We start from the raw sequence: 11,972 nt of genomic DNA on the forward strand, positions 1-11,972 counted from the left end.
GAGGGCAGCTTTACGCACATCCTTCTCCAGCTTCCACTTTTCATTCATTACACAGTTACCAACATGTAACTGAGAGCGTTCAGAGAGTCATGGGACTACAACTTAAGTAGACACCATGCAGGGTGCATGAGCAAATATATAAATATTTTTGAACAATATCTGTTATAAATGTTGAACTGTAAATATTATTTGAAAAAAATTTTTTGTTTACATAATGGGAATAAAGAAAATTGTCATATCATATAGAAACAACACCTCATGGAGTTCAATTTTCAATGACATGGTTTGGTTTTCTATTACAATACAGTCCCTTCTCAACATGGGCGGAGTCATCACAGCACGACTGCATGAAACTGCTGTGACTTGGTTTCAAATGCAAATTTAGTTGTTTTTTTATCTGTTAGGTTGTATATGACTGATCCTACTGTCTACGATGGGTCTTATCCCAGTAGAACATACTTAACCTTTATCCCCCCCCCACCTTTGGTCAGTCGTCTTTTTCAGTTAAAGGGATTCGTTATTACAGAAATGAAAACACTAACTGACCTGAAAATGTTTAATGGAAAGGTGAAAAAGTGGCTGAAACAAAACCAAATTTGTGATCACTGACTGTGTATTATGGACTGAAATATGCACATGTTCTTTAGTTTTTACTGATGTATTGATTTTGATAATTGTTACATTAGAAAAGGCTTACCAAAGACAGAGATTGCAAATTAACTTTGGCTAGGCATCATATATGTAATGCATGTGTTGAATGTGAACTCCCTGACAAATAAATGAATAAATAAAATAAAATACATTTAGATTTATTTAAAAATATCGATTTTGTTAAAATAGTAAAATGCACACACCATTGGGGGCCCCCGGGCCAAAGCAGCCACAGCTCGTTTGACAAGGATCAGCCATTTACTATGGACTGACAAGTCAAACTGTTTTTGTCACACAGCAGGAATAACAAATACACATAATATGTCACATAATACCTCTGCACACTCAGTCAAAGCTATTGCAAACACCCAACTTTCTTTTTTCTATAGCTGTGTTTCCCAGACTTTCTTTTTGGGGACCCACATTGTAAAGATGGCAAAATGATCTTATCTGCCTCCTAGCTGACTTTGCTCAGCCTATTTACACCACTGTACTTTAATGTTGGCAATACTTTAAGAGCTCAATATTTTCTCAGGTGTTACTAAGTACTAAGTCAGAGAACTGCTGCTGTAGCATACAGCATACTACTTTGAGTAGTCATCAAGAATAGAAAAGTACTAAATAAATACCGATCATTTACCATGGAATTAAGAAGCGCTTTTTCTCCTATGTTGTTTTTGACATTTCACCAATAGTGACAAACGTAACAAGTATTAAAGGCAAATTTCATGCAAGAGTGAAGGTGAAGGTGGTGTAAAAAGTGCAAGATAAGTGACACAGTTCGACACCACATGACAATAAACGAAAATCTTTTTCTCGCCATAACAAGGAGACCTTTTTGTTATTTCCCAAACTTTATATATATTTACTAAGATTTATTAAAATGTCATTCTATGCATATCATTTAAAGGCGACATAGAATGCTCATATCACACATATATGTTAGTTATGGAGGTCTACTTACATATATTAACTTGTTTTCATGGTTAAAAACCTCCTAATCGCTGCAAACGAGCCGATCAAAATATCTCCTCACTGACGCTCTCGTCAGCCGCTCTGTTTCAGACCACACCCCTAGAATGTGGACTGTGTTGTGATTGGCCAGCCAACGAGAGCTTTCCCACTGTCCTGTGATTGGCCAGGTACCTGGAAGTGACATAATAGATAGGCCAGCTCTCAGATACACAGCTCCCCCTCTGGCACGGTGGATGCTCTGCATCTCAGCAGCTACAACGAGAGTAGTTCTTCTTCTTCTGCGGTTGAATGTACGCAACCGGATGTGCCCGGACTAGTGCCCGCACCAGGAGGCGCTACGGTGGTGAGAGGAGTGGTGAGGATTTCTGATGACGACATCAAATTAAGGAAGTGCCGATCCGCTTCGCAGAGCCCAGGAAAACAATACAACACTATTTTCTCAGCAGTGGCTGAACTGTTTGTTCTGAAACTTTAGGGTTTCATAAACGAGGTAATGACGCAGATACACACACAGACGCAGCGTTAATTGGAGCTTCCGGTCTATGTGGGCTTTAAAACATATACACAAAGGGTTTGGAGATTGGAATGGTCCCTACCTAGTCTTTAAGAACCACCGTTCTAAATCATACAGCCTAAACCTTATAACGTACTTACACCATTAAAGGAAAAGAATGACTTGTAGAGATACTTTAATAATTAACAATATGAACATCTTGGTGGTTTGTGGAATTGTGTATGGTGATATTTTTCTCTGGTGACCACAATACAACATGTAGTGTGAATGTGCTGTGGGAATGGTGCAGCCTGTAGTTTCTGAGTCTAATTTTGTAGTTACAATGACATCATCACAATGTCATCTCAACCATCAAGCAATTCATCAGGCCTTCTGTAGCCAAAGAGCTTGAAGTCTTTCTCATAGAGCATGAACAGCTTCCTTCTGTCCTTTAGAGGAACTTGGCTGAACCACTGCAAAACAGAGTCAGAAGAAGTCATGTTTTTATAAGCATGGGGGAACTTAAAGTCTTTTGTCAGCTTTAAGATGCTGAGCAACTGTTCAGCATCCTCATCCAGAGTCTCCTGAAATCCAATGAAATCGTACCTGAGGGGAAAAAAACAAACCAGTGTCAAACCACAAGAGAAAATTCTGTTGTTTTAAAATGGTAATAGACTTTATGCACAGTCACTCTGGGGTTTTTAATAAGCCAGCCCCAACTATATTTGGTCTGCTGTGAGTCAAAGATGCAGAGATGTTCTACAGTTGGTGTCTGCAGAAGTTACCAAGAGTATATACCAATGACTAATGACAATGAATGATTATAGAATTTAGAGGAGGCAGTTGTCAACATCACAAGAAATCCACTTATGTAACAGCTTCGGTGCCATTGTGATGGTTAAATGGCTTGTTGTGAGGAGAGTGGGGGTGGACTCCACTCCCTCTACTGTCTTTTAGCAGCCTTGCAAAGAAAATCTCGGGTCTCGTGAGAAATATGAATTTAAGACAGTGAGTATAAAGCAGTAGACACATGGAAAACGCCTGTAGAAAAAGGGTGAAAAAGAACCACCGACCAGACAAGCAAAATTACACTAAAGGAAAATGGATTCTTTCCAATGATGAATGCATTTCTGGTGGGATTCTTGACCACAAAAATGAGCTGGAAACCCTTCATAAAACACGTTAGTGCAAAGGTAGCTCGGAGCAGTGGTGTGCTGGGGAAAACAATGCATATCCTGAATACACTGTATATTGTAATGTTCACTTGTTTGCCATACTTAACGTACTGTGTTGAAGTTTGGTGCAATGCCTACAAAACCAATATACAATCGTTATGCATCATATTGGATACTGTGAACACACTAATACTTTGTTTTCAAAATGACAGACATTAAAGTTCAGAGATCTGGTAGAATTTAGGACGACACAAGTAATGTATGCTGAGCCAATAAAAAATACTGCCTGGTAACATAAAAACTCAAACAAAGTATTAATGTATTGCAATTTAATTTTGCTAGGTACTGGCAAGAGGAAGAAAAGTGTAATACTTAATGGAAAGGTGTTCTACTGTTTTGTACTATTTTGAAGATACAATTGTCACTGTGTATTAGAAATGTGCTCATATTGAGCTTCTAATTATTATTGTTTTGTACATTATTTTTATTTTTTATTTAAAAAAAAAATCTTGTTTGAATAAAGGATTAAACTAAACAATACAACATCATCACAATCCATTGGTTCTCTATTGGTTTTTTAATCCTCCTCTTGGTCACTGACTATATATATATATATATCAGTCAGTCTTCTGGTGGGACCTAGAAGCTTCTGTAGCACCTTGTGTGAAAAGCTAAAATGGAATTATTGAAAAATAACAATATAAGTAATTTGTGCACCTATATATAATATTGTACTTGCAAATAAAACAGACATCATCTTTTTTTAGTGTCAGTCCTGCTGAAACTGCTCAAGCGTGGCCTTACTGTATTTGGCAAGGGTGGCACAGCTGTTGTATCTGCCTCCAGTGGGGGTCGAAGGGTTGCATTGTCTTTGGGTCCAACAGGAATTGAATAAAGTTGTTGAATGACACCCGTTTGCCTGATTCAAAAGCCTCCACTGCTGTCTGTGGTAGATTGGATTCATTGTTGTAGTGCTGCAGAATGTGTTTGCCATACTTTGCGTAGATCAACTCCTTGGGTTGCCCAAATTTATTTTGAAAGGCAGAGATGAGACGGTTGAATGGGTCCCCAACAAAGAAATACTTGGTGTAGTGCATCAGCTTTGCCTGTAGTAAAGAAATAAGTACATATAAACCCCATTATTGATTAATCTCTAGAATATTTTTCAAGCATTGTTTGAGTCCACAGCAGTAGTTAGGAGTAGGAGTGTGGGAAATGTCGCCCGAGCATGCTATACTGCAACTGATACATGGCTGAATCATCTGTAAGAACGAACTGCACAGGTAGGAAGGTCAGTTATTAACACGTCAACCACCCAGGCCTACAGACCATCGATATTTTTTCTAATGACTTTATTTAGATAGCTATTAAGGATGGGCATTTCTAGCAAACATGCTATTCAAATATCGAATGGTGTTATTTGTCAAATATTCTAAACTCCAGCCTATGAGAGCTAGTGGAAGTAATGCAGGTTTCACAGTGTGTTGAGCTAATGGGGTAGCTAACAAGATGCATTCACAGACCCTTGTATATGTTGTCAATTCTGTGGGATCTAGACTGTGTTGAGCTTAAAGGAGCAACTTCAAGATGCATTTCATGCGTACATTTCATGACACATTCAGCAAACACATGAAGTCCGCTGACTAGACGCGCCACAAATTTGTTAGTGCAAGTGCAAAGATTTATTTAATAAATGCAATAATGGGCAACATAATGACAATTAGAAACATTCTGTCCCTAAAGGATGCTGAAAAACTAGTTCATGCCTTTGTTACATCAAGAATCGATTACTGCTACTCATTGCAATCAGGATGTTCCAACGAGTCTTTTAAAACTCTTCAGTTAATTCAAAATGGTGACAAGAACTAGGAAGAGATACCATTTCGACATTGGCTCCCTGTATAGTTTAGAATTGAATTTAAAATCGTCAGGTACAAAGGACTTAATGATCACGTCCCATCATACCTTAAAGATCTAGTTTTATCTTTTTACATTACATTACATTACATGTCATTTAGCAGACGCTTTTATCCAAAGCGACTTACAAAAGTGCATTTAAACATTTGGGTACAACTAAGAGCTAGAAGTAAGTAAGAGCTTCAAGTAGATCAAACTATGAAGTGCTAGTCATAAGTGCGATGTACAAGTTTTTTTTTGTTTTTTTTTCTTATACCAACTATATCTTATACCAACAGATAATTTCAGTCCCAAAATACAGGTTTACTTGTGGTTCCCATAGTCTGTAAGAGCAGAATGGGAGGCAGAGCTTTAGTTACCAGGCTCCTCTCCTGTGGAACCAGCTCCCAGTGTTGGTTCGGGAGGCGGATACTCTAACTATAAAGTTAGACTGACGTAGACCTAGACTGCTGGGGGAACTCCTGTTGTGCACTCACACTCACTCTCTCACATTCTGGGTATGAATATGACTTCATTATGTCATTAACCTCGTTCATTCTCTCCCTAGTTTGTCTTTCCTTCATGTGCTCTCTCTCTCTCTCTCTCTCTGTCCTCATCTTGCAGGCTGCAGGATCCAGATCTATGGAGGCTAATATTATTAATAATGATAATAAGGATAATAATAATGATAATAATAATAATAATAATAATAATAAAAATAATAATAATAATATAGCTATCAGCATGTGAAGAGAAATTCAACAAATAACAAATAAGGTGATTTAGAAAAAATACAGAATAGAGTATAGTGTTAATCAATTAGTTTTTAAATCCAATATAATAAAGATATAATTGTAAAAATATACAAGTATAAAAAGTAAATATATAAAGGAAAATGTGATAATAATAAAAAATAAAAAACATAAATTCAAACCAAATCACATGCTAATCCAAAATTGCAAAAAAATATATAATATTTGGGGATTAGGGTTGTAAACTGTTCCTGTTGGTTGCCCCAGGTCATTATCAGCTGGACACTTCATTGTATGGACTGACCTTTATCTCTGTTTTTGGGAACATGTCTAATGTCCTGAGCCTTGATTTGTCATGGACATTTCCCAAAGCCTTGGATGTGGGGTCAGCATATGGCTCACCGTGCTTCAAAGAAAGCATGAAACCTTTCCAGTGGGTAGTAGCCACCTGTAGATGAGAACACATTTTACCACCACACACGGTTCAAAGTGAGGTGATGGATGGGTGAACTAAGCGAAGAAGAAAATTAGCCAGAACCAAGACAAGGCTGAAGAACTACAATCTGGGAGAATCTCTAAAAACGAAACTAGCAAACATGAAGATGACACAACAGGGGAAATGGACAGCCACAAACACAACAAGACACTGCAAGCTGGGCTAGCTACGATAAGTAAAGACAGGGATTATTTTCAGTAATGAGTTTTCCAAAAAAAAAGAGTGACTTTCATTAAATTCTCTGCATGCTCTCCAACAAGGTACATTTTTGTTGAATTGTTTACTGTTGGGCCACACGGCGGTATAGTGGTTAGCACTCTCGCCTTGCAGCGAGAAGACCCGGGTTCGAGCCCCGGTTGGAACAAGGGCCTCTCTGCATGGAGTTTGCATGTTCTCCCCGTGTGTGCGTGGGTTCTCTCCGGGTTCTCCGGCTTCCTCCCACAGTCCAAAAACATGCAGTGTGGGGATTAGGTAAATTGGACACTCTAAATTGACCATAGGAGTGAGTGTGAGAGTGAATGGTTGTTTGTCTCTAGTTGTGTGTGGCCCTGCGATGGACTGGCGAACTGTCCAGGGTGTACCCCGCCTATCGCCCGATGTAGCTGAGATTGGCACAGCACCCCCCGCGACCCTCTGGTGGAGGATAAAGCGGTAGATGATGACTGTTTACTGTTGATCTTTGGTGAAATAAAAAAAACATATTCAATTTTTCCAGGAGAACTAGTGGATGTGTGATGTATTCTCCACATGTTAAGCCAATCTTCACCACTCATTTATATGTCTTTCTTTTATGTATTTAGTATACATTTTTTATATAGTCCCGATATAATTCTAATTTTGGTTTCTTTGTATGCATTGATCATGATCTGGATCACACTATTCACTTCTCTGGAGGGGTCCATTCTGATCTCTTTCATATAGTAGTGTCTAGGTTGCAGGAATCTATAGAATTCATGATTTTTTGGGAAACTTTCCAGCTGTCCATCTTTCACCAAAACACACCATGCTGTAATTCCCTTGGTTGTCCACTGTTTAAATCCTTAATCGTACCTCATACCTCGTCAGTGTAAAATTGCTTAATTGCGCACTCTCCTGTTCCAAAGTCCATAGACAGAAACAGTCATTTTACATCATGAGCTGTTGATCCAAGTTAAAATGTGTAACTGTGTGACTTTAGAGTTTGAAATCATTTGTTTGGATTAAACTCCTAACAAAGCTGCAGTAGGCCAGCTGCTTTTGGTTCCTTGAGAGGTAAACATGCTGATTTTCTCTATGGACTTTGGTGTGGGAGAGTAAGAGGTTTACAAAGTGAGACAAATGTCTTATTTCCTGTCAGAATAGGCTCTCTAATGGATATTAAGTTGCCAACACACATATAGAAACATGGGCGAACACAGGTGAATCTTTAATGGTTTCACATGTGTTTTATTAACTTCACCTATGATCTGAATTAGTGGGAACGTTTCTTCTCCATTTATTATTTATTTATCTATTTTTGGCAGTGAGTATTCCTGTAATTTGAGATTGAGTATGTCTGGAGAGGGTGAAGTCACCTCCCACTTCCAAGAGGTCATGACGTAGATGAAAATGTCTCTGTATGCAATTCGATAGACTGACAATCAATCAGACCATTGATCCAGAAGACATGCACAGAGTGACGGAAAATGACCAGTTACCAGTTATAAGATCAAAGCAGCAATGGCAGAGCTGGTGAGAAAGTAGCAGAGGACATCAGAGGTAGAGGAAACTACTGTCTGACAGCCGAATCAAATGACAGAGGCTTTTTTTAGGAGAGTCTATAGTTGGCCAACTATTCTAAATTGTGTCACTAAATTGTGTCACTAAAAAAATAGTATAAAATCGTTCACTCTCTGTTGTGTTTGTCTGTTCCTCTGACTGGTTTTGTTACAAATATGTGAGACTCAGGGTTGTAGAGAAAAAACATATGCCAGAATTATCACTGGCAAAGGGCATGTTTTAATTCCCAGTATTAGGTTTAAAAAAAAGAAAGAAATCACTGGTCTCACCATAGGAACATAACAGTAGAGAAGGCCATGATCGTCATCCACAATTAAGTGCTTTAAACTGAATGAGCTGATTTGGAGGATTTCATCCTCACTGCAGGCTGATTTTACCATCTCCTTTCTCTCTTTCTGCACCTGAAGCATCTCCAATGCTGTGGTAAGAAGAATAGGAATTAGCAGGTAACAATATCATATGATTTTTTTTTCCCTATTATGCCCTCCCTGATGCAACCCCCATTTATCCAGCACAAGGAGCATTAGTGGCTGGGGTCTGCCTTGCTTAGGGGTACTCCCAGCCCTTGATCTGTTGATTGATGTTTTTATAATCATACTATAAAAACATTTTAGATAGATGTAGATAAGCACAATGAACCAGAAAAACAATAAACACACATGCATTGTACAGCAGTCTTGGTAAGGACACTCATAGGCATAATGTTTAATTGCCTAATCTTTATTCTAATCCCAACCCTAAAACCATGTCTTGGCCTTCAAAAAATCCTTACCTCTCTGTTGTCGTGACATGTCCTGTACGTGAAACCACAACATGACAGAAATGGGTACAAGCCATACAACGGGCAGCAGGGTTTGTCTCCACTGTAGGATCTGCATTTACAGTATAATGTTAATGAACCACAAACAATAAACATGCACTGACATGACCAATATATGCCATTATAACCATAATTATGTTATAAGTTCCAAGATCCACGACATTAGGACAAGTCGATTTATTGTGTTAGTCCGTGTTTAAACTGGACTTTTAAAATGTACATTCAAAAGAGGAAAAAAGGTTTGAGTGGGAGTTGAATTAATGTGGCATTTAAATGCTTACTTGGACTCAAAGTGGCATACACACGCTGCACTTGTTCTATAGTTAACGTCCCTGGGCTTTGACCGAGACATACTAGAAGAAGTCAAGCAAGAAAAACATGTCAGTCCAGTTTTGGTTTTACAAAAGCAAAACTGGTTTATTTGCTGTCAGCTTTAAGAATTAAACATGTGTAATATCAGTGAACGGTAGAACAATATATAATGGTGCTTGGCATAGTGCCAATTTAACACTTAACAGCTAAAGTTATTTTAGCCTGTGACATCATAGGTCAATCAGAAAATGCTTGAGACCAACCAGCTGAGGAGGACACCCGTCGTCAACGACTGATTATAGTTATTTTACAAAAGTCTCACCCAGTAACATCTACACCACGGAAGTCTATAATACCCTAAGAATGTATTCTTACATGAGACAGCCTTTGTGTGAAAACTGTCCCACACCAAAAGCCATATAAAAAATCATAAATCAATGGGAATACTAAAATCACAGCTGATTCTGAACGAACTAGTGATACAGTCTAGTTTGTAGTGCATGTTTAGAATTAAAATTAACCAATTAGAGGAAGCTGAGCTTCCCTGTCTTAGAATAAAAACCTATTTCTTTCAAGCAAACCACAGCATAATTCCTAAAAGTGTACGAAAATATTAATACACTAAACTATTGTGGTATATTAATGGCATGATACTTTATATATTGATTGATGTTCTGTGTCGATTTATTGGAAATATTCACAGGGGTTGTGTGTTGTATTTAAGCTTCTTGTTGGCAGCCGGCTTTCAGCCATTTTCCCCTCCTTCCATTCCTCTAATTAGACAAATAATACAATTATTTATTAGTATTAGAGTTATACTGAAGGGAAAAAAAGTTAAAATAATAATGTTATAATGTTATAATGTTTTTAGTAAAAATTTTAGTAATTTCGAGAATGAAATATTATGATTTCATTCTCGAAAGCTTAAATGCTTTTTTCTTCAGTATGAAATTATATTATGACCTTATTCTTGTTATTTTACAACTTTTTTCTCTGAGTATCACAACTTTATTCTTGTTATATTATGTTTTTTTTATATATATATTACTACAACTTTTTCTCAAATCCCCCAAATTCTTTAGCATGAAATAATATTATGACTTTTTCTTGTAAATTACAACTTTTTTCTTATAATATTACGACTTTATTCTTAGAATATTTCTACTTTGTTCTTAGAATATTTCTACTTTATTCTTGTAATTGTTGTTTTGTCTACCATGTATCGGGATATTTATTGCATTGCTAGATTCTTGACAACACATTGCCCATGTGCAATGGCATTTTCTGTAACCTTAAAATGAAACATAATAAAACATCCCATTACCTTCATCGTAACAGCAAGATTTCCAAGGGGATGTTACACAACGTCGCCAAATGATCTTCACAACACTACCTTGAAAACTACACAAAAACATTCAAATTATAAATATTACTAAATTTGACCAATTACACAAAACACTAGTAAAAGTAGTAAAAATCGCCATGTGGCCAAATGATCTTACAAATGTTGGTAAAACCAGGCTTTAGTGGTAAATCCTCTCTTGACTCAGGCATGTGATGACTTATTCATCTCTGGACGTTCTCAGTGTTTTCTGTGTGAATGATCCTTCTGCGTCCGGTGGAATGCAGTTCTAGGTCTGAGCCGAAACACAACCATCTATGCACTAGAATGGTTAGAATGGAAGTCCCACCAGAGAATTGGGGCTTCACAGTGTTGCAAGTTATAGCTTTAGGCTCGTGGTTGAGCCTTCATGGAATCCAAGCAGAGATGTAGTTTAACTGGTTTGCAGAAGCTTAGCAGAACGACAGGCCTTAATATTGACCAGGAGGGAATAAGTGAGTTTATTTTCACTATGAGAGTTTTTTTTCTTTAAAAGAAGAATATTTTGAGGGACTAGCACAACACAAATATATTCCACGGTAGACTTTACAACAAGCAGCAGTGCTCCCAGCAGACCCAGTCACCACTGTGATCACTAGTATTAAATTCTTTCATCCACTGTCACAATTCTATGCTCCACCGTGCACCTGTTGTTGTTGTTCCTTGTAACGTATATATCATTTGTGTGACTTTCTGTGACTTTCTGTGACTTTCTTTTTTTTTTTTTAGGTCATATTGGTTATATATTGGTTATATTATTTTTAGGTCATATAAAGTGTGTATCAGGATATCTATATCTATATCTAAAATAACCTCGGGCAGCACAGGACCAGGGTTACCAAAAAGCCATTTTTAAAAAGTGGGTTTTTCAAAAGAGATTTAAAAAGATGAAACTGACTCCTGATCTTCCAAAGCATGTCATTCCAGTTGAAAGTCTTGGTCTTGTGAAGCACGTCATTCCAGTTTTGGAGTCTGAGCTTTAAAGAATTTCCTCTGTAGCTCAATGTATGTAATGTCTTTGGAATTTCCGAGTTCTGACTACAAAGGGAAGGCCTGGGTCATACTTTCCACAGATGTGATGCTCCTACATTTAATTACATTTCATTTGACCTGTTCTGAAATCAGAAATATGTGCAGCAATAAGTTTTACTTGTAAATCTTATTGCAGGTCAGGAAAATTTGCTTATGAAGTGAAGTTATTTAAGTGAAATGATTTAACCATGTTTGTCCATGTTGGTATTACATAAAATAGTGTCCATCAAG

At 37.5% G+C, this 11,972-nt stretch overlaps 1 protein-coding gene across 1 annotated transcript; it reads right to left on the bottom strand.

The window, feature by feature from the left end:
- Positions 1 to 2,298: 2,298 nt before the first annotated feature.
- On the bottom strand, positions 2,299 to 11,969 carry LOC122766700 (carbohydrate sulfotransferase 12-like). Its single transcript, XM_044021774.1, has 7 exons — positions 10,831 to 11,969; positions 10,653 to 10,729; positions 8,969 to 9,068; positions 8,466 to 8,614; positions 6,247 to 6,390; positions 4,099 to 4,400; positions 2,299 to 2,725 (listed from the first exon to the last, which is right to left on the bottom strand). The coding sequence occupies exons 2-7, from the start codon at positions 10,656 to 10,658 to the stop codon at positions 2,485 to 2,487; spliced, it is 942 nt and encodes a 313-aa protein (XP_043877709.1). The 5' UTR covers positions 10,659 to 10,729; positions 10,831 to 11,969; the 3' UTR covers positions 2,299 to 2,484.
- Positions 11,970 to 11,972: the final 3 nt, after the last annotated feature.

This window comes from Solea senegalensis, linkage group LG3 (genome assembly GCF_019176455.1).
Source record: "Solea senegalensis isolate Sse05_10M linkage group LG3, IFAPA_SoseM_1, whole genome shotgun sequence".
NCBI classification, from domain to species: Eukaryota; Metazoa; Chordata; class Actinopteri; order Pleuronectiformes; family Soleidae; genus Solea; species Solea senegalensis.

Coding starts and splice junctions, on each gene's coding strand:
- LOC122766700 (XM_044021774.1), bottom strand. Junction 8,615..8,968: donor CATGTCACGACAACAGAGAG/GTAAGGATTTTT, acceptor TTCTTACCACAG/CATTGGAGATGCTTCAGGTG. Junction 6,391..8,465: donor TCTACTGTTATGTTCCTATG/GTGAGACCAGTG, acceptor TCTCATCTACAG/GTGGCTACTACCCACTGGAA.